Source organism: Beta vulgaris, chromosome 3 (genome assembly GCF_026745355.1).
Source record: "Beta vulgaris subsp. vulgaris cultivar EL10 chromosome 3, EL10.2, whole genome shotgun sequence".
Lineage (NCBI taxonomy): Eukaryota > Viridiplantae > Streptophyta > Magnoliopsida > Caryophyllales > Amaranthaceae > Beta > Beta vulgaris.
In genome coordinates, this window is record NC_079204.1 from 39,445,379 (window position 1) to 39,468,713 (window position 23,335).

Sequence of the window (23,335 nt, forward strand, 5' to 3'; positions counted from 1 at the left end):
CTCATCTCCTTGTGCCTTGTTTTTCTATGTTCAGTCATTCGATGTCTTATGCTTGTCGAGACTTAAGAGCCTTTATGATCGAACCAGGAGACTAACGAATAATGCAAGCGTGAGGCCTTCTTCTGGGCCTTGACATATGGGAGCCCATTAGGGGCAAGCAATTAATGCCTTTTTGGGAAATTGTAATCAGTCCTGCCTATAAGCACGGACAATTAGCCCTGCAGATTTCATAACTTCATCCTATTTTCTTCTTTCTCTTCAAACTTGACTTTCAACTTCTTTCTTAACCTCAACCGACATGTCTCAACCCTTGATTACTGTCGAGGCCCTTCAAGCGGCCAAGCGTCGAAAGCTGGTCAAAGCCGGCTCCAGCTCGTCCTCGGGCTTGAGGGCATTCATGAGAGCCCCCTTGGTGAAAATCGAGACTGATACCTCCATCGAGGAGGGGAAACAGACTCCTCTCCTGGCTCCAAAAACTGAGCCAAAGGACGTTAAGGCTGAGGCCTCGGCGCTGGTTAAAGTCGAGGACCCCCCGCCCCTCCAGCCCCTACTACCTCGAGTGTCGCCGTAGTTGCGACGGCCTCAAAGAAGCAGTCCTAGCCTGAAGAGGCTATGAGGCTACCCTTCTCGGCCCTCTCGAGGATCGAAATGGTTGCGAGGTTTGACAAGGCCTCGGAGCACCTGATGACATAGCTGGATGAAAGGGCGTGCCTGACGCCTGACGGGTAGGAGGTCGAAGCCGTTATGGCGACCAGGACCGATGTATGGTGACCTTTGTTTTATGTTAATTAGAATGCTTTTAACTTTTGATGCTTACTAACATCTTTCTTTTATCAGCTATCGATCAGGGTGCTGGCCCTGGCTCGAAGGTCTACGCCTGGGATAGCCGCTGGGGCTGTCTCGGGGTAGATGTATTGGGATGAGAGGAATACTCTCGCAATCGATTACGCCTGGCCGAGATGTGACTCTCGAAGACCTAGGAGGTCATGGCCAAATCTCTCAAGGCCTTCGAGGAGAAGAAGGGAGGGCTCGAGCAGGCTGTCGAGGTCGCCATCTCGTAGAGGGAGTCGGCCAGCAAAAGGCATAGGGCGGTTGCCCAGGATTGTAAGAAGGCTGACCAGCGGGCCAAGAGGGCTCGAAAGACGACTGAGGAAGCCATTGCCAAGGCTAGGGACTGCCGGGAGGCCGTGCTCAAGGACTGGAAGGAGTCCAATGAGGGGAGGACCTTCCTCGAGGACGTCTCTCTGCAAGCCTCTAAGATAGGACAGACCGAGGCTCTCCGCAAGGTGCGGTTGGTCCTCGAGAGGCTTACCCCCGGTCTTAACTGGGCCGAAGTCGAGGAAGGTGTCAAGGGACTTTTCCAAGAGGAAGGGGCTGCTGAGGTAGGCCAGGCTGAGGACCAAGTCCCTCCCCCCGCCAATCTCGAGGGGTGAGCCGTGGCTCTTCTCCTTTTCTTCACGGCTTTCCTTTTTTCTTGTCTTCTTTCCAGGCTTTTCTTATGTCTCCTACTAGGGTTAACATTGGACCCTTAGGCTTTCTTGTTTTGTTTGAGTTTTTTCTTGAACTTGTATTGTAGCGAGTTCGATAGCTTTTACTATGATTAATGGAATAAAACTCGATTATTTGTTGCTCATTAGTGTGTCCTTTCGAGCTTATATGCCTTGTATTTTATTCTGTAATTAACGTTGTACCGAGTGACCTCGAGACCTTTTACTTTATGCTTGTTGTATACTAGCTGACTGAGCTCAAAGTTCTTTCCTTAACAAGTTTTCACAAAGGCGGCTGTTATAAATAATGTCCAAAAGACAAAGGCAAGTGACTTGCAATGTTTACAAAAATTGACATGCTTTACAGTGCCTTACAAAATGATTACAGAAGTGCCTATATCGTATGCCCCCAAGCTCAAGGTACAAACCCTTTGACATAAAACTTTCGAAGATTGTTCGCGTTCCACAGCCGGGGAAAGGGACGCCCCTCTTGGTCTTCGAGGCGGTAAGTGTCTGGGCGGACTATCGAGGTCACGCGATAAGGCCCTTCCCAGTTGGGCTGCAGTTTTCCCAAGCTAGGTTGTTGCCCGATGGATTCAAACTTCTGAAGTACCCAGTCATCGACCTGAAAAGGTCGCTGCTTGACTCGGCGGTTGAACAAGCGGGTGAGCTTAAGCTTGTAAGAGATAGCCTTAAGGAGGGCTATTCCTCGAGTCTCAGGAAGGAGATCGAGGTTAATCTTCTTTTCTTCGTCGTTGATGTCATGATCATAGCACGTGATCCGGGGTGATGGAATGCGCAACTCAACGGGTAGGACAGCTTCGCTTCCATACACTAAGTTGAAGGGCGAGTGGCCTGTTGCTTCTCGCACGGTTGTCCTGGTGGACCACAGGATTCCAGGTAGGTCATCGATCCACGAGCCCTTTGCTTCCTCGAGCATTGTTTTGAGCCCTTTAAAGACCACCTTGTTTGCCGTTTCTGCCTGTCCGTTAGTCTGAAGTCGACTAACGGCGGAAAACCTGGTTTCAATTCCAAACCTCGAACAATAGTCGCGCGTAGCGCCGCTGTTGAAATGCCATCTATTGTCTGATATAAGGACTCGAGGGGCCCCAAATCGAGTGATCGAGTGTTGCCAGATGAATTGTTGAACTTGCTTGTCAGTGATCGAGGCCAGAAGCGCCGCCTCGACCCATTTTGTGAAGTAATCGACCGCCACCAGCAAAAATCTCATCTGCACTGACGCTGGAGGGAAGGGTCCAAGGAGGTTCATACCCCACATGTCGAATGGCAAGGGAGCTTGGATGGTAGTTAAGGTGTTTGTAGCTTGATGAGGGAGGTTAGCATGCATTTGGCATTCCTTACACTTTCGAACCATGGCTGAGGCATCCTCTCTCATGGTGGGCCAGTAGTACCCTGCTCGAAGAGCCTTAGCTGCAATAGTTCGCGCCCCTTGGTGGCTCCCGCATGCCCCAAGATGCACCTCTCGAAGGAAGTAGTCCCCTTCTTGGGGGGTAAGGCAGCAGAGGAGGGGATGGGTGAACGACTTCTTGTATAACTGCCCTTCGTGATTGGCGAACCAACGAGCCCGCCTTCGAATTCGCTCTGCCTCGAGCTCATTTTCAAGGAGGACACCACCTCGGATGAATATTGTGATTTTGTCCATCCAAGTAGGACTTCTGTTGAGGGTGGTTACTCCCCTGTTAATGCTGGGCGCCTTCAAAACTTCCCACATGATGGGTCGAGGTGAGAGATCCTCTGTCGAACTCGCCAACCTTGACAAGGAGTCTGCTTGTTGGTTCTCAGATCGAGGGATGTGAGTTATGGTGAAGAGAGATAGGCTAGAAATTTCTCCCTTTACCTTCCTTAGATACATCTTCATACTATCTTCCTTTGCCTCGAACTCCCCTGTCACCTGTCTAACGATTAGTTAGGAATCAAAGTGGGCCTTAAGTTCTCGAGCGTCGGCCACTTTGCAAAGCTGGATAATAAGAGCAGTGCTTCATACTCGGCCTCGTTATTTGAGGCGACAAAGTCGAACATAACTGCATACTCAGTTATGTTGGCCTGCGGATCGAGAATCAGGAGCCCAGCCCCACACCCTACTTTGGATGACGACCCATCGACGAATAAGTTCCAAGATCCTTCTTCGGTAGGTTCGGGACAGGAGGTGCATTATGCGATGAAGTCGGCTAGAGCTTGTGCCTTTATTACACGCCGGGTCTCGAACTCTATACCGAAATCTGATATCTGGTTGTCCCAATCAGTCACCCTACTCGACTAATTCCTCCCTTCGATCACCTTCCGGATCGGTTGACTTGTAAGAACTTTGATAGGGTGAGCTTGGAAATTAAGGCTTGAGTTTCCGAGTCGCGAGAACCAGGGCATAGATCATCTTCTCGATTGGAGGGTACTTGGACTCTGTGCCCCGGAAGGCGTGGCTTATGAAATATACCGGGTGCTGGTTCTTCTCTCGCTCGGTCACGAGGACCGTGCTGAGGGCGTGTTCAGACACAGCCAGGTAAACGAAGAGCGTCTCTCCTGGTACAGGTACAGGTGAGACTAACTTCGGGAGACTTGCTAGATGGGTTTTGAGTTGTTGGAATGCTTCTTCTGCTGACGTATCCCATTCGAACGTCAACTGTTTTAGAGTTTGGAAGAAGTGGAGACTCTAGTCGGCAGATCGAGAAAGGAAATGCCCTAAGGCCGCCATACAGCCAGTTAGGCGTTGGACTTCTTTGACAGTTCGGGGACTTTTCATCTCAATAATGGCCTGAATTTTGTCGGGGTTGGCTTCGATCCCTCTTTCGTCGACAAGGAACCTAGGCATTTTCCTCCCTTTACGCCGAAGACACATTTCTTCGGATTCAGCTTCATGTTGTAGGCGCGCAGGGTGGATAGTGTTTCCCTAAGGTCAGAAGGATGGTCTCCCTCCTTCTTGCTTTTGACGATCATGTCGTCGACATATACCTCGACATTCCGTCCGATTTGTTTTTCGAACATCTTGTTCATGAAACGCTGGTAGGTGACCCCGGCATTTTTGAGATCGAAAGGCATTACCTTGTAACAATAAACCCCCGAGCTTGTGGTGAAAGCGGTATGGACTTGGTCTTCTGCGGCTATTGGGATCTGATGATATCCCGCATTAGCATCCATGAAGCTAAACAATGCATGGCCAGCTGTCGAGTCTACCAGCCTGCCAATCTTTGGTAGAGGGAAATAATCCTTTGGGCAGGCCTTGTTCAGGTCTGTGAAGTCGACGCACATCCTCCATGCTCCGGTTTGCTTTCGGACCAGGACCACATTAGCTTGCCACTCGGTATACTGGCATTCTCGAATAAACCCGGCGGCCAATAGTTTCTGTACCTCCTCGGAGGCCGCTGCACTTCTCTTGGCTCCTTGGTGCATGAGTTTTTGCTTGACCGGCTTATATCCTTCTCGAATTTTAAGCCGGTGGACCATAAGCTGAGGATCGATTCTGGGCATTTCATTGACGGTGTAGGCGAATACGTCCCGGAATTCCTTAATGACTTCGAGAATCCGAGCCCTTATTTCCTCGGGCACCTGCTTGCTAATCCGGACCATACGGCCCTTCTCACCATCGATGCATACTTCTTCATCCCTGTCCGCGGGTCAAGGTCTCTCGTACCTCTTGGGGTTCTCAGCTACGTAGAGTCCCATCACGGGAAGAGGCTCCCCAGGCTCTAGACACTTTCGTTTTCGAGTAATTTCTTCTTTCTTGTTTTTTAAACTATTGACGTAACACTCTCGGGCAGACTTTTGGTCGCCGAATAATCGAGCGACCTTCCCATCGTCCCCCTCGAACTGCAGCAGCAATTGGTACGTCGAGATGGCGGCCTTAACTTTGTTGAGTGTGGGCCGCCCTATGATGACGTTGTAAGGGAGATTGGTGTCCACCACCAGGTAGTCAACGACGACGTTACGACCTGCTCCCTTCTCTCCCATTCGAATGGGAAGCTTGACCGAGCCCAAGGGGTGAACAGATTGTCCACCTAATCCCACCAACGGCTGGTCGATAGGGGCAAGGTCCTTCTCTTGGTACTTCAGCTTCCTTGGACATTCCATAGTGATGATGTCGGCGGACCCGACCTACCCGCAGATTAGCTATCTTCATTTCGACGACCAAAGGGTCATCACGCGGGGTTTGTATGGGTCGATGGCTGTCTTTGAAGGTCATAGTTGGGCATACCGCTGATGAAGCCGCGTCGTTCCCGTTTTTCAGGGCATAGATATGCTTTTTCTGAGAGCGGCTGGTTAAGCCACCCGAGGCGAATCCTCCTGCTATGACGCTAACATAGCCTGCTGTTTCGTCACTTCGTGTCTGCTTTTCTTGGCGGGGCTCGATTTTCTTGTCCTTTGGATCTTTCAAGTACCGATTCAACTTCCTTTCACCGGCTAGCTTATCTAGCGCTCTCTTTAGTTCTCGGCAATCACGTGTTGTGTGACCACAGTCGTGATGGAACTCGCACCAAAGCCTTTTATCCCACTTCTTGACGAAAGTCCGTATGGGGTTAGGCTTTGGCAAGGGGTACTTTCCTTTGATGTCGAGGTAGATTTCTCTTTGATTCAAATTATATCGAGGGTCGTGCCCGTTGTCCTGCAACCGGGGTTTTTTATCTTTCTCTTTTTGAGGGACATCCCTGGGATTCTCCGCCCGAGGAGTGTACTCGTGCTTCCTCTTTTCGGAGCCGGGCTCCTCATGTGTTTTGCAGATGTCGGAGGCTTGAATGAATTTCTGAGCAAGGTTCATAGCTTCTGAGAACGATGAGGCTTCGCTCTCCGCGAGCTTGAGCTTGAATCTGCTCGAGGGGTATGACCCGGACATGAGCGCGGTGAACGCGACGCTGTCCTGGAGGTCGGAGACCTTTAGCGACTCTTCATTGAACCTTTTGATGTAATCGACTAGGTCCTCATCTCTCCGCTATGATCGACATGAGATGAATGATGGTTTTCCGATGTCTTTTACCGGCGATGAAATTCTGCTTGAAGTCTATTTCGAGAGTCGCAAAGCTCGATATACTTCCGGAGGGGAGCTCCGTGAACCAGGTCAGGGCCAACCCCTTCAAAGTGGTTGGGAAAAACTTACACCACGCAGCCTTGATGCTAGTTTGCACACTCATCTGAGCCTTAAATGCCGCCAGATGGTCAATGGGGTCTGTTGTTCCATCATAGTGGTCGATGGGGGGAATCTTTACCTTGCGAGGGGTGATGGCTCTCATAATATTATCCCCGAAGGGGGTTACGAACCCCAGATTACCTATCTGAGCTTCTGACTCGTGGCTGGACTCGGAGCTACTGGATGCTCATTCTCGATGACCCCACCGATGTCGGGGCTCCCTTTATTTTCGAGGCTCCCTCTGCTCCTGAGGTTCTTTCTCGCGAGGTTCCCTCTGTTCCCGGTTAGGGCTTGGAGGCATATCCCTTGCTTTCGATTGTGCCCGTTTTTCATTTAAGACTTCGCGGGCGTCGCGATTGCCATTTCTCAGGTGGCTCTCATTGATCACATGTCGCGCGTCCCCTCTTCTAGGGGCAACCTGAGCTGCCCTTCGAGATACTCGTGGTGAGCTCAGCGGATCGAGGGCTATGACTTGGGGCTGGTCGAGGTTCCTTTCCCGATTGTGACCAATAACCAGCCGAGGCACGGGAGGCAGAAGGGGTCTGTTCGAGCTTCCCTCCCCTCCAGCCTGTAAGTTTAATATCAGAGCGTGGAGGCCGCGCTCGAAATTGTCGCTGAGACGATCAGCGAGCTGCTGAAGATCCTGTTGAGTGACCGGATTAGGGCAGGTCTGCTCATATCGAGGGGGACTCGCCGGGGTTTGAGCTGTCCTGATACATATGGGATATGGTCATTTCTATGAGTCCTAGTTCTGTTAGGACATCTATGTAGTGTCCTAGTTCTGTTAAGAGACTATGTAGTTTAATTATTTTTAATTGCTTTAATTTAAGTATTTAAGTGATAAAGGAATCCTATTATATCTAGGAGTCTAATTTCTTGTCATTGAGTCTAATTAGGAGTCTTATATTTATGTTTATTTTAAAATACGCGTGTGAATTAGATAATAGGTGTGTGTTATAGATTAGTTTTAGTTTGTTATTTATCTTTATCCTTTAAGATAAAGATAGATAAGTTTGTTAGTAGATAAGTTTGTTAGTTATTTATGTTTATCCTTAAGATTTACTAGTTTTAATAGGTTTAGGAATCTTGTACTATAAATCAAGATTTTCGGCCATAATAATAAGTAGATTTTGAGTTTATGAATTAAAGTGTTAAGCTTGTTGTGCTTGCATAGAACTAAGAGTTCAAATATACGAACCGCAACTTTGTGTGATCTTGGAGCCGAGACTCACAAGAGAACCTCTTAAACTGCGATTTAAGAGCCTATCCCTTTTATTATTATTGTTGTTCGTCCATAAATTCATAAAAACCCAAAAAGAGTTCGAACTGCCAACAAAAATCACATCATGTCCTGGCTCGAGGCGCCCCTAGATTAATTACACTCGTGGCCTCTCGAGGGTGTATCTCCCCGAGGATGTGCTGGTGGCGAGACGAGAGGATAGGGCCTGCCGGGGGTTTTCCGCCGTCTTGTCAGCCACCTCATGAGATGGTGCTCTCGAATGATGAGAAGGGATGAGATTCCTTTGTCGTCTCCGGTTTCTTCGAGTGATGGCCATGGCTTTTAGTTCGATATCCTCACAGACGGCGCCAACCTGTTTTGGGTAAAAACTTGTATTATGTGGGATGGATGGAGATTAGGACTAATGAGGGCCAAATGCTCGAAGACTGCTGGGAGACCTGCACAAGACGAGAGTTAGACTACCCCAGGGGTGGATTCGGGATCACCCTCCGACGATCAAGTCAGTTGATATGTATTAATTGGGATCTGTCAAGTAGATTGTCTAGAAGTTATTACCTCAATAAATTGGGATCTGCCTCCTATTTACAGATGTTGGAATATGTGAAGAATATCCCTGCCATGCTGGCACAGAACTTAAGGTGGGTGCGTCCCACTGGAAGGTTGTCATGCTGGCAAGCAGCTTTGGGCATGTGGTGACCCATTGGGCAGTATTGGGCCCAAACAGTTGCCTTCTTAGAGAATGGCATGTATGTTATGTATCGAAACCTAAAGAGAGTTACGTTAATCTCAGGTCGTGCAGTAGAATGACTAACAACAGTAATGATTTAGCTTCTGCTATTCACCTATTGGCAGAAAAACTGATTCAAGAAAGAGCCGAGCGTCCGGATTCTGCTGGGGATATGTTTGAGAGACTAGCTAAAGTTAAGCAACCATACTTTAAAGGATAAGCTAATTCTACCTTCTTAGAGAGTTGGATTAGGGAATTTAAGAAAATTTTTGGGGCTTTGAACTGTCCTGAAGTTATGAAATTAGGTAAAGCTGTAATGTACCTAAAATATGAGGTTGATTTTTGGTGGAGAGAAAATGGGGCTAGACTGAGTGTTACTGAGGGAATTAATTGGGATTCCATTGTTACCGCCTTAAGAGGGAAGTTTTACCCTACTCTTATGAGGAAACAGAATACCCAGGAGTTTGTCAACCTTAGGATGGGGAGGATGGCCATCTCTGAGTACTATAGCAAGTTCATAGTACTGTTGAGGTTTACACCTGAGGTAGTAGCCATCGAGGAGTTAAAGGCTTAAAGGTTTGAGCAATGTTTGACTGAGGAAATCCAGCTAGGGTTAGGTGATGAAACTTTTTCATCTCTAGACATTGAGTATGGAAGATCCACCCATATTTATGGTCTTCGGTCGAGGTGTGATAAGAAGAATAAAGGATTTCAATGCTGGGAAAAATCAAGGGAATTTCAAGAAGAACGGGAATGGGAATGGGAATGGGAATGGGAATTTCCAAGGGAGAAATTTGTCAGAGCTATAAAAATAAGGGCTAGTCTAAGAGGGTTTACCATTGTAAGAAGTGTAGTAAGAACCACCCTGGCAGAGACTATAAGGGAGACCTAGTAACCTATAACTACTTCCAGAAAAAGGACCATAGGGAGTATGAGTGCTTTACCAAGCAAAAGAAAGAGCGAAATGGTAATGGGAGTGGTAACAGGATGAGGTATGGGTTCAACCATTCAGGAAATCAAGGTTATAAGCCTGTAGGTTCAGAGAACAACCAATGAAGCTACAGTAAGTCTGCTAGTGAGAACAACAACCAGAATAAGGCTCGGGGTAAATTATTCATGATTGTTTTTTGACGGTGCATCATGTTTCATTGTTGCAAAGCTCTAGGTCCTCACCATTGCATTCTACTAATTGGAATTCTTCTTCCCAAATTACAATTCTTGCCACCCTAAGAATTGACTCTAGCATTATTGCAAATCATAATGAACAATTAACATGCAACTAAAATTCCATAATAGATCAATCATAAAAATTCTAAAGGATGTCTACTATAGCAAGTAATTTGCCTCAAAAACACATTATTAGAACCTTCTAGGGATCCAAAACTTTTAACATAACATATAAACACAACATACCTATAAAAAGAAATACCCCTTCAAAGCAAATGTAGAAGATAGTTTCAAAATCATGCCCCGAAAAATTGAAGAAAAAACTAAAAAGATTGAAAAATGGGTCTTCAGAATCATCAACTTTGTTAGCCGTTTGTAGACACATAATTGTGTCTCCCCATTGAGTATCCAGTGATGAAACATATCGTCGTCCCAATTGGTCCAGTCTAAAGGCGGAGCAATCAAACGAGCTAAGCCTAATAGCTTTTCGAAAATATTAAGTCTATTTATCAAAGCAAAGCCCAATTTAAAGGCCCAATTAATTATTCCGGATAATTAGTTGTATTTTTAATATCTTAAGATTAATTATTCCTGCTAATTAATTTTAACAGATATATCAAAAATCAATTTTTTATTCCTAAAGATAGCTAATTTCGGATTACAGAGGATAATATTTTACCAAGAATCAAAAGAATCTTACAACGAGCAAAAAAAACGGTCAGATTAGCATTGCGTCCGACGCAACATATTGCGATGGCCCTGTACCTGTGTGTGTTATGCATGGTCGTGCGGACTGCACAAGCTGTTTCATAGACACCCACGGTTTATTATCTCTTCATTTCGTTTTCAGATGCCTTTGCCTATTTAAATTGTTGACTTATTCGAATGATTTTCTTCACGCCTTCATACCCTATTCAAACGGTTTTCCTAGGACTTCAACTCTCATATACAAAACTCAACACATTCAAACACTCAAAAACATTTAAACTCCATTCAAATTCATTCAAGCTCGAAGATTGCCTATCCTAAAGATCGTTGCATAAGACTCAGGGGACAAGGTACAATTCCCGAGGGTCAATTCCAATCTAATTCCATTCATACTAACAATTTACTTGTTGCAAAGTAGACCTTTAAGGAATTAACGCGTTATTGTATATTCTTCTCTAATCTCCCTTCTCTTTTATTTATTTTCTATATAGCTATATATTGATTATAATATGCATATGCATGATTATAAGATTTCATACTTTTATCACTGCACATACTTATTATTGCTAATCAACAACCTAAAGAATTGTTCTAATGTCAAATAAGATAATTAGACAATCTGATTTGGTCCCAACAATTTAATTGCATAATAGCATGTCCCCATAAGTTAGTCTTTTGTTTGTTTAATGAGCCGTCAAAGATTAATTATTACATTGCATTAACATATCACATGATTATTTATTTGCATAAATCTTGACATAAATAATTATTAAGTAGATACCATCAATGAGCGAATTTGATTCCTGATCTTATTCATTCCATCTCCCTGAACTCAATCTATGTTCCTTGAACATTAATGGGGTCATGACGGGAAAATCTACATTAAATAAGTCCCCAAATTATCCCAATGATTTCCTTATATCCAATTAAATTTATGAATCTTTCTTTAAATACTTGTTGGTGACTTCTTTCTATTTCAATAAAACCTTTACAATGAGGTATTCAAATACACACTCATCCCGTATAGACAATAAAACATGCGTACATCATCGTTAGCCTCCCTCTTCACGTTTTCTAAAGAGGAATATATAATGAGAGTAAAAGAGATATTTAATGAGAGTGAAGTTTTGATACTCATCAGTTTAGAGGAAAAATAGGGAGCTTTTCCTATTTTACTTCTTTTAAATAAAATTAATTAACACCAAAAAAAAAGAGGGTAATTGGCATAATAAATAACCTTGTAACATTTATCATTGATGAAACAAGACAGGCCAACCCGGAAGCAAGAGCTTTAATATGCTTCTAACATAATACGTGCATTGTGCTCCCACAATACCAAATAGAACATTTACGAATACCAAAACGAACATTTTACTTTTGAAATGGAACATTACAAAAATTCACTTACGAAAACCAACATTTTACTATTGAAATAGAACATCACAAGAATTCATTTACGAAAAAGAACATTTCACTGTTGAAGTGGAACATTACCAAAATCCAATTGTGATTATTGTTGAAGTGAAACATTACTAGAATTCAATTACTTAAATGTAACATATGCTTATGAAATATAGAACATATTTTCAGGAAAAATAGAACATATTTTCGGGGAAAATAAAACATATCTTTTGGTGGAAAATATGTTTTGAAAGAACTTTTTTTAAAATAGAACATTTGCTTATCGAAAATAGAACAATTTTCACGAAAATAGAACATAAATTTCTATTGAAAAATAAGCTTAAAACGAACATTTGTTGAAATAGAACATTTGATTATTGAAAATAGAACAATTTGTACGAAAAATAGAACATATTTTTTGCTGAAAAATATGCTTAAAATAAACATTTGTCGAAATAGAACATTTACTCATCGAAAACGGAACAAATTTACTGGGTGCATGGTGTGCACCGTGCTCATGAGAGCATGTTAAAATCAAAATCTTACGATTCTACGATCCGGAAGGACCTCACCGATCCCGATTCTATGAAGGATTTTAATTCTGTAGGATCTTTTGATCCTACCCAAACATAAAAAATCACATGATAGGATCTTAATACGATCCTACGACTCTACGATCCGATCTTATCGTAAAAAAATCATAAAGTAATTTGAAATATTATATTTCTCCTATTAGATTTTAGTTGCATGTTACTTAAATCTTATAGTATTGAAAAATTATCGCCATTTTTTAATGAAATAAATCCTTATTAATTTTTGTAAATTTTTAACATGAGTTTCTCACCATATTCTAGCATAATTATATCTATTTTACGGAATTATAGGATCTTACAAGCCTACGATCCGATCCCATTGATTTGATTCTATGAACCCCCTATGATCTAAAGTAGGATTCCGATCCTGATAACATCGCCTTGGAGCAGAATAGAATTTTCACTTCTAACAGGTGCAAGAGTGCAAGTGAACATGCTTAATCGAAGAGCATATTTCTTTTCTTCTTTTTTTTGAGGGGAGAAGAGGATATTTCTGTTCATAATTATTGAAATGGCTAATTTACCAATAGAGCCATGGAAGGAGGCATTTGCATATCAAGATGATCATGACTCTTAAAACACAATAAAGCTTACTATGTGGGTAGAACTTAGAAGTATCAAGATCCAAGCCGAACAGTTTTCAAAGAGAAATGCCTAGACCTAACAATCAATTATTATTAATTCAATCTTGAGAATTCCAGTCGATAATAACAGAGGCGTAATTCAGGGAGTATAATATACATGCATAAGGATGTTTTCCTAAGACACTTCATGTTAGGATTTCAATATAGTAATACATACAGGAGCTTGTCACCATATACTATATCAATAGCCTCATGGTGTCACCTTAGAACATCAGCCACAAAGAAAATTCTTGACATCATCAACCAGATTTGAATAGTAATACAGCCTTCTGATCCAGATAGAAGTATATAAAGTGATTTGTCTCATGAGTCACATATGAACCTGTTTCAAAGATCAAGATCAAAATTTTTATGGCAGGTTAACAGAACAATTCTTTTAAGAAGACAAGAAAAACTAAACCAAGAAGACTATTGAGGGGGTAATTACATCCACACAAAATTTCTATTTCCTAGAACATGTAAAAACATGGCAAAACTTGCAACAGGACTTGTTTTCAAATAGTAACACTTGTATGCAAGAAATATCTTAGACTATGCATAGTTATATCATCACTAGTTCTGTTCAACTGATCCCTAATATACTATTTCCTAAAACAAGTAAAAGTATGGCAAAACTTGCAACAGGACATGTTCTCAAATAGTAACACTTGTATGCAATCCCCCCCCCCCCCCGACCTTCTCTTCCAAGGAATATCTTAAGACTGCATAATATTAAAATCATTACTAGTTCTGTTCAACAACTGATCCCTAATATTTTGATAAACTATAAGGTAGTCTGTTAGAAGAAGCTCCCAGTATTAGAGCATACATATTTCAGACCAGGAGTGAAGTACAGAACGGGATAAATTCGAGTATTTCTACCACCAATAATCCATTATAAACCCAAGGAGAAATCGCCACATAAGATTCTCCATTATCAAACAGTAGCTAGGATTTAAGCTAAAAATTCCTACCAAGTAAAGAAACACCGTTTATGCTAAGGTCTCTAACTGCCTTCATTTGTTACAAGAGTCACTCTTATACATATCAGTTTGCAGTGCACAATACTCCTAAGAAGGTGACATATTGTGATGGGTGTAAACGAAATCATGAGAACCCACCAAACAAAGAAGCCTAAAGTAGAGATTGTAGCTGCTGTTTTGACCTTTTTAGTCAAATAACCGAACATGAATGTTAAGTCACAACATCAGAGAAAAGCAGAAGTGAGATTCAACCTTGCCCCCACTTATATACTATATTAAAGAAAATAGGAACAGAAGCAGATGAAGAAAATAACATGAAAACCACAAAAGTGAAACAACAAATTTACTTCAGGTCGTACATGTTTACAAAGGTGCAAAGTATGTTCGAAGTGAGAATTATAGAGACTTTGTCTAGTTTGCCTGCTTTTTTCTGTGACTACAAGAAAACCACCAGAATAGATGCTTCAAGAATTCAAATGAAAAATCTGCAGCCGAGCGAAGGAAGGGTCTACTTTTTCTATCATTCCATAGCCACACCAGTTGACACGATGGATTTAAGTGCCTTCTCTCAAAACAAAGCAAAGTTATCCTCTAATCCTTTCCTAGAACATTGATGACAAGAAACACAACCACGCCTATACGAGTACTATGTTTTGTGTCTGTAACCAGTGTGGACGAATGTCAAAAAAAAAGAGAATCAAGAAATCCTAGTTTGTGAACCCACATAAATCATATAAATATAAACTCAAACTAAAACTATTTGATAGAACCAAAAGAGTACAACCTACAGCACAGATTATTGAAGCATGTTAGAACCTAATATGACAAGAATAATTTGACCCCAAGGCTCTGTTCTTTTGGACTGAACTGAACTTAATTTATCGAAGTGAACGGAATTGAATTTGCCTCAATTGAACTGAATTAAAATTATGAAAGGAAACTAACCGAATTTTCCTGATTTGATCTAAATTGAATTTTCATGAACTGAACTGAATTGAATTTTCCTTAACTAAAGCGAATTGAATTGAATTGAAATATCCTGAACTGTTCCACGAAGATGCAGGCTAGAAAGATGCTATTTGATTCCCGCGCGCAGGCCGAGCCGGGTTTAGAGCACGTAAAACTCACTGGTTCACTACACCCAGCCTTGGACAGTTGGCAAACAGAATGCTGGTTAATTGAACACTTAGCAGCGGTTCCCTCCTGTCCATTCCCAGGTAGGGTCTGCGCATCGATGGCTCGCTTGTTCGGTACGAAAGCGGACAAAGAACGGGGAACCCGATCCCGATTCATGAATCTCTCGGTTTGAGAAAGAAAAATAAGAGGCTAATTCATGACAACCCCACAACAAAGAGTAAAATGTTTTTTCCATGCATAGCTCACTAGTCTCGCCGATTGCCTTCGTAGCATCACCCAAATTCTCATAAATACCAGCAGATGAAGAAGTTAAAGCCGTCAGCAGTTTTAGCAAAGATGCAATTTGCCGCTCCGCCTTTGAGCGAGAAAACAACTTGTGCGCGGGTAGCTGGTATAGATGAAGAAAGGCGGGCCGCAACGAAAATTCCCGAGAAAACGCAAAAAGGCCGAATTCAATTCTTGATGGAAACGGAGTTTTGCGAATTCTCCGCGGCAGAACAGTGGAGCTTTCGATCAAGATGTTCTCGCGTCCCCCGTTCGGGCTTTCACTCAAGTTGGTCAAGGTTTGGAACTAACAGAGGAGCCGATAGTGAATTTCTTGATCCTTCTTCAAGTGTTTGAGCACATCCCCCATGCAAGCACCACCCGACGAAGGGGGGACGGGGAAAGCTAGCGAAACGAAAAGGAGTTTGAAGTCGGGACAGCTAAACTGAATTGCATTTTCATCAATTAAGTCCAAAAGAACATAGCCTGAGTTGATAACAAATACTCCCTCCGATTTTTATTAATTTACACACTTCTTTAGGTATAGAGTTTTAGGAGAAATATGTATGTGGGTAATAGAAGGAAAGAGGAAGTATTAATTTATTGCATCTTATATTAAAGTTAATGTTGTGGGCCAAAAGAAATAAATATGCAAATAATAATATAAAACTTAATAGGACCATCTGAAAAACACAAAAAAAGTGGGAAAACTTATAAATGACAACCCATAAAGGAAAGTGGGTGAACTAATAAAAACCGAAGGGAGTATCAATTTAGGCCACAAGAAGAAATTGTAACAGAATGGTGCTGAGTGTCCGTGTCAGTGTGAGTGTCCGTGTCCTCCAGCATGCTTTTGTATATAGAATATATTTATTTTTTATTTCAAATAAGATTAAAATGTCTGATATACCACGACTTTGTCAAGAAACTTAGATGGAAGAGAAGACACTTGTTTTACCACATCCCACTAATAAATTATAACTCCGAGTTTTCATACTCAAAATTTCTAGTAAGCAACCCAGATCATGGTCTCTTAAATGAAAGATATACTAAGCTTTGGTTCTAAATAAGTGCAATATAGAGAAAGGGCACACAGACCAATGTTTTTAGAGACAGAAAGTTAGGGACAACAATTAGAAGGCAAAATAGGAATTAATTACAATGAAACTATTAGACTAAACAATTAACCTAGGTGATTTATCCACCAACTACTCCCTAACCCATCACACCCACAATCCCAACCACCATCAACACCACGGTTGTTGCCGCCCTTCTTTCATGAACACTACCAATACCACCATTGTTGCCACCATTCTTTCACAAACACCATTAACACCACCGTTGCTGCCACATTTCTTTCATGAACAGCACCAACATCACTGCAAATTGAAGAGATTTTATTGATAAAAACCAGCAATGAAATCCATTTTCTTAGTCTCTTCTCAACTCTCTTCCCCTCGTGTCGAAATCAAGGAGGGATTATCTTGATAAAAACCACCACGAATCTCGAAGTCCATTTTCTCAATCTCTATCCACCACCTCTTCTTCGCTGCCACTGCCCTTTCAGTCTCTCTCCATTTTCTAAGCCTAAACTCCGACAAGGCTTACGAGTCCGCAAAGCATGGCTAACAAAATGAAATCTGCAAATCTGCTAAATTCTTAAAATGAAGAATAATGAGAGTGGTAATGCAAATTTTAATAATAAATTAACGGCCACCACTACCATTGTGTGGAATTTCCATATGTATTGAAAATTCGGCCGATGGTGGTGGTTCCTGTGAGTATGATGGTGGCTCTAAGCCTAAACTCCGACAAGGCTTACGAGTCCGCAAAGCATGGCTAACAAAATGAAATCTGCACATCTGCTAATTTCTTAAAATGAAGAATAATGAGAGGAGTGGTAATGCAAATTTTAGTAATAAATTAACGGCCACCACCACCATTGTGTGGAATTTCCATATCTATTGAAAATTCGGCCGATGGTGGTGGTTCCTGTGAGTATGATGGCTCAAAGGAGTCAGGGTTTAGTTCAAAGCGGAGAGAGAGACGGGAGAAAATGGAGGAAGGGTTCAGGAGAGAGAGGGAGTGGTGGTCTAGGTGGCAGGTAGCTATAGGGTGAGGGAAGTTGGTGGGTGAGACGTGAGGGAGGAGAGAGAGGAGTTGTCATGGGAGTGGGTTGAGGAGAGACTGGGAGGGTTTAGAATAGTAGCATTTATTAGGCTACTAGGTCAATGGGTTAATTAGATTTATGTAGAAAATTAGTAATGGCAATTTTGTAATAAAAGCAAACAAAACTTTCCAATTTTAGCTTGGTAGCACTTATAGTGACATTTCCTAATACGGGAAATAACTTATTTAGAAACGGATGAAGTATATACCTTGCATGTATATGATATAAGAAAACTAGAGATGCCATTGACCGCCAAGAATAATAATATTCCATCCTTCACTTTTTTCACCAATGTTTACTACTTTCCTCTTGCATGACGCTATCACTCTCTCTCTCTCTTTCTTTCTATATTTATTTCTTTCTTCTTCTTCTCCTTATTTGTCTTCTTCTTATTCCATGGACCGCCATCCTATCTGCAACCACCACCCCTGACTCTCCATCATCAACCACCAGTCCACCACCCATGACTTGCTTCCAAGCACATCTACCTCTCCCCAATCACGAAGTTTTCTACTGTCTACATCAAGTAGCAAAGTAATAGCTGCAATCTAACAGCTACTTCATACCACAATATGAAATTCATAGCACATCAATTTCATAAAAATAAAAATAAAAAACTCGAAAACAAGGAAGTGTTACGGAAGAACCAAGTGGAAAGAGGAAGGTGAAGAAAGAGAAGATCGAGAAACTCTGAAAAAATCAAGGAGAAAGAGAGAGGGGAAGAAGATGAAAAGAAACACATTACATTGAAGAACAAAAGAAGATCAAAGGGAAGAGAGAGAGGGAGTGAGGAAAAAACATGAAAAGTCATGTGCTGAAAAGAGGAGGAAGAAGGCCAAATTATTGAATTTTTAGGCAAATCCAATGGTAAAGTGCTAACTTAACAAAAGGTGCTTTAGATAAGCTTTCTCATAGAAAGAAAAAAAAAATAAAAATAAAAAAAAAACATTCTTCTAGTAAAGACGAATTACTTCTTAGCGTCCAAAGAGCAGAAAGAGAACACAAAACAAGTGTCGATGCTAAACTACTATACAATTAAGATATCAGAAAAATTCACCCCTAGAATCAGATGTCCATCTTACACCTCCAGTGACTAACAATCAAGAACAAATTTCACCAAAACAATGTCTGAATGACCTGACAAGAACTAAATATCAGGTAAAGCTTGTCCATCTTTGACCAGTTATGAAACTGAAGCTTGGGATAAGTCTTGAATATAGGCATGGTTCACAAAATCAGACAAGGCCGTCTATGGGGATGCCACAAGGAAATTCTTTAATCTAAGTTCCTAAGAGCCATATCATATGACGGCGTTAAAAAGTCGAACCAATTTTGGTTGAATCAAAAATTCCAAGTAACATAGCTCATTACATCACTTACAGAATACGTAAAGCCAACGAACTCCATCTGAAATACCACCATAAAAAACAGCCACTAGACTACAACATTTATCCTGATGAGTCTTTGCCAACTTTTACTAACATGGGTGACAGTGTGACACTCGCTATCTTCTAGATAATCCTATTCTTACCAGTACCGCAAAGAAAAACAACATTCGAAACATATTTCACAATAACGTTAAGTATTAAGCGATAAGAAAACAGAAACATCTAAGTGCAAAGAGTGTTGATGAACCTAAAAAGGGACTGCCTCAACTAAAATCCCACTCCGATGGCTTCCTGAACTCTTAAGAGAGTGGGATGGTAATATCTATAACTTTCTTGAATTTTTCTCCTTCTCCCCCACATAGGATAAGAACCAAGTAGCTCAATCTTTTCCTTCCAAAACCATTAGAGTTTATGTTCGAAGTTCAAATTGGGTGGATACTTGTACCTCATCAGTGTTGTTACATCAGTATATCCTAGTACTAGTACTAGGTCGTATCCTTTTGACCCTTCATTCTAACAATAACTACCTCACATGTCATCATTTGACACTTGAAACCAAAAAGCTTATCATATCCAGATTACTAATTGATCCATGACCTTCAAGTCCCCCACAAACTGAGGTACAAGTCTGCAAAAGTTAGTAGACCCTTCAAGAAGAGAGTTAAACTGAAAAGAGTTGTTGAATATAATTGCATTTAATACTAACCAAAGCGTTAAGGTCAAAATCATCATAGCAGGTTCATAGCACCTTTTTGCTCTATATCCTTTCTCCATTATATATCATAATAAGCAAATGTCTACGGCTTACATACTTACTTCCTCCAATAAATCTTCAAAACCATACCAGCAATAAATAAGACTCGACAAAACAAAGATGTATTAGTATGAGAGAAATGGCCATCAAATAAGAGATAGTACTAAAGGTAAGAGATCATATGCCCATATGTGGAGAAAAGACTCTCCACGTACAGTTTAATAGACAACTTTTTATCTCGCTCTCTCTCCACTATCACATGGGTCCTCTGTCGTTAATCACTCAAGCTCTCTCCTCCCCTTAAAATTTGTGCGAATCGAGAATTGTTACGTGTTTTAAATAGTGAAGGATATATTACCCAAAAATTTATATGGTCAAACTTGAACAACTATGACCTTGCAGAAGAAGTGGAACAACTAAAAGGAGACGAAAGGGAGTACTTTCTTCTTAATTGTTTCATGTATTAGCATATATTGGTCAGAGCTTGGGTCATTAGATAAACCCATTAGACCGTGATCCTCAACTAGAAATCATCAATGATTGCAAACTTCATGATTACGCACTTCAAGTTCTTTTCTGATCGAATAATCCCCAACTTGAGCTGGTTCAATTTAGGTTTTGGCTTGAGCTTTTACCTTATTCTTCTATTCAGTCAATATTCAGATTCTTTAACTTTAGAAAGCTGTTCAGTCAGTATTTAATTTCCAAAATCAAGTAGAGTTCTAGAGGCCATAGCTTCACCTTCAAATGGTCGAGGATCAAAAGAAGCACAAAGATTGATGGACTCAAAATCTCAGATTTATTGTCATGGTTTTGCAAATTAACAGCCAAAAAAGAACGATAATTTATTAACTATCTACAAGTTAAAAGACCAAGAGGATACAGACTAAGCAATGAAGTAGCAAAGAAAACAAAGCTGGGAGAAAAGATTCGTGGAGTTAGATTGATGTCAAGGTTATGAAATTATTAACAGCAAAAACAAGAACGGTAATTTCCTGTCAAAAAAAAAAAAAGAACGGTAATTTACTAATACAAGTTAAAGACCAAGAGGATACGGAATAAGCAACGCAGTAGCAAAGAAAACAAAGCTGGAAAGAAGGAAAAGTAAATAAAGAGTTCTTCCTTCTTGGAAAGGCCGCATTTTTCATGAAAAGGACCAGCAGTTTACAAGGTATTCTCAACAAAGGCTACTATCACCTTCCAACATTTTGAGAACAGCCATGTCATACAGTCACAATGATTTTGCACAATTCATGTACACAGGTACCCCGAACTCCAAATAATAGTTATGATCAGGTAACAGGATATTTCCAAGTGTAACAAGAACTTAGCTGTTGAACTGAGAAACCCCTAACATTGTTCAATTCTTGAAGATAGATAGACATTGTAAAGCTCGGTGATGATGCTTGCAAGTAGATTTATGAAGTTGCTAAATAACAACCAAAATGTACAACATTTTCAGATATACATATACAGGTTGGTCCTCTCTATTATTGCCAACCAACCCCCCTCCCCTCCGCCAAGCCGATCAAACAGCATCAATCAAAATCTAACTCTGAACAAAGATATAACTCAACGAAAACCACATTATACAAGAGTGAGAAAATTAAATCTAGTTGTAACACAAAAGCCAGTGAAGATACATTATATTCTCGTCTACAGTGCGAAAAAATCAAGGTCCATTTTGAAGTCTCGAACAATCACAAATTCACAACCCAATCATAAACCTTGACAATCTCTTTCGAAAACTCACAATTACACATCGAAAGTTAGCAAAGAGATAAAGATTTACCGAAATTACGACCGACAATGCAGTGCCAAGTAGGTCCATGCTTCTTGTCAAACTCCTTCTTTATACTCTCCGCTACATCTTTCTCAACATTTAGCTTCTCAAATGCCTACAAATCAATATCATCACCACTATGATTACATCACTCAATCACAAACTAAATACAAAAAACTTCTAAAATATTCAAACTGTCCGCACCGAAAAAACCAATTCAACATTAAATTCGACAAACTAAGCAAAATAACTTCTTCTCATAGTATTAAGCGTCTCAAATGCCTAGAAAGAAATCACATCATTACCGCCATAATCACACCACACAATCACCGATTCCATAGAAATACTTCAAAAGATTTTAACTGTTAGCAACCGAAAAAAAAGCAAATCAACGGTAGATTCCACAAACTAAACAAAAAAAATATCTCCTCATAGTATTTCCCTTCTCAAATGCCTACAAAATCACATCATCGCCACCATAATTACATCCCAAAATCACCAATCCATACAAAAAAAAATTAAAAATAAAATATTCAAACTGTTGGCACCTCAAAAAGAGCAAATCAACACTAAATTCCACAAACTAAACACAAAATTTTCTCATCACAGTATATATTAACCTTCTCACATGCATACAAAATGAACATCATTACTGCCATAATCACAACACACAATTACCAATTCAAAATTGCAGAAATCAAGTAGAAAATTCTGGCATGAAAAGTGCAAAGATCGGAAACAATAGAACACAAAATGCAGGTCGAAATGAGGAAAGTGAAAGCAAGAGTACAGCAATGGCAATCTCGATAGCTTCTTTCTGCATGTCGTCAGCCATGTCAGCGCTCTTTACAATGATGCGCTTTGCAGAAGACGCCGATGAACTTTTCCGAACGTCGGTGGAAACTTTGCCTGCCATTGCTCTCTTTGCGTCCTCACTCATTATTTTGTTCTCCTTTTTACTCAATTAACTACAGTAGGAAAGGTTTAAGTAGGATTAATTTATTAAGGTGTGATGTCGTGAATTTGTTGAGTGTTGTTTGAGCTTAGTTTTCGAGGTTTGGCAGAAAGAGAAAGAGAAAGGAAATAATACTTGCTCTTCTCTATTCTTTCTCAGTTTCGTATGGTGCAGTGCTCTAATTTGACTCCCTCCACTTGTAAGTGGAAAACTTTTGTTTCCGCTTTTCCTCTGGACTAGAGATGTTTTTCTGTCTCCTAACTTGTGTTCGCTTAGAGAGAGAGGAAAAAAAAAAAGAAACTACAAACTTGTGTCGTCTTTTCTCACGGCAAAAAAATTAGGATTTTTTAATAAAAATAATACAAACTTTTGCCCATTTTCTAACAATAATACAAATTTTTTATTATTTTTAATAATACAAATTTTTTATCAAAATTCCTCCAGTAGGACAATACCAGTTATTAACTTGGTTGTAGGAGGTAACAAGTTGAGGCAGTTCAGGCTGGTGGGGGTTGGGGGAGGAGGGAGAAAGAAGAAAGATCATTTTGTAAATTTTTTTTGACCTTTTTTACATGTTATAAGTCAACTTGACCTACTAGAGGAATTTTTATGTAAAGTTTGTATTATTAAAAATTAATCAAAAGTTTGTATTATTGTGAGAGAACATGCAAAAGTTTATATTATTGTAGTTAAAAAATCCAAAAAACTATTACCATTGTTCCTATTATGTTTTTTTTTTTTTTTTTCACCAAATATCGTGACAAATTTAAAAATTCAGAATATATCCTCAATGTTCCATAAATGCACCATATACCCTTAAC

The 23,335-nt window shown here is 40.7% G+C and overlaps 1 protein-coding gene across 1 annotated transcript; it reads right to left on the reverse strand.

The window, feature by feature from the left end:
- Positions 1-13,112: 13,112 nt before the first annotated feature.
- LOC104906533 (uncharacterized) lies at positions 13,113-22,760 on the reverse strand. The gene is made up of 3 exons (XM_010695302.4): positions 22,350-22,760; positions 21,569-21,674; positions 13,113-13,423 (listed from the first exon to the last, which is right to left on the reverse strand). Exons 1-3 carry the CDS (start codon positions 22,497-22,499, stop codon positions 13,341-13,343), a joined length of 339 nt encoding a protein of 112 aa, XP_010693604.1. The 5' UTR covers positions 22,500-22,760; the 3' UTR covers positions 13,113-13,340.
- Between the last annotated feature and the right edge of the window lie 575 nt (positions 22,761-23,335).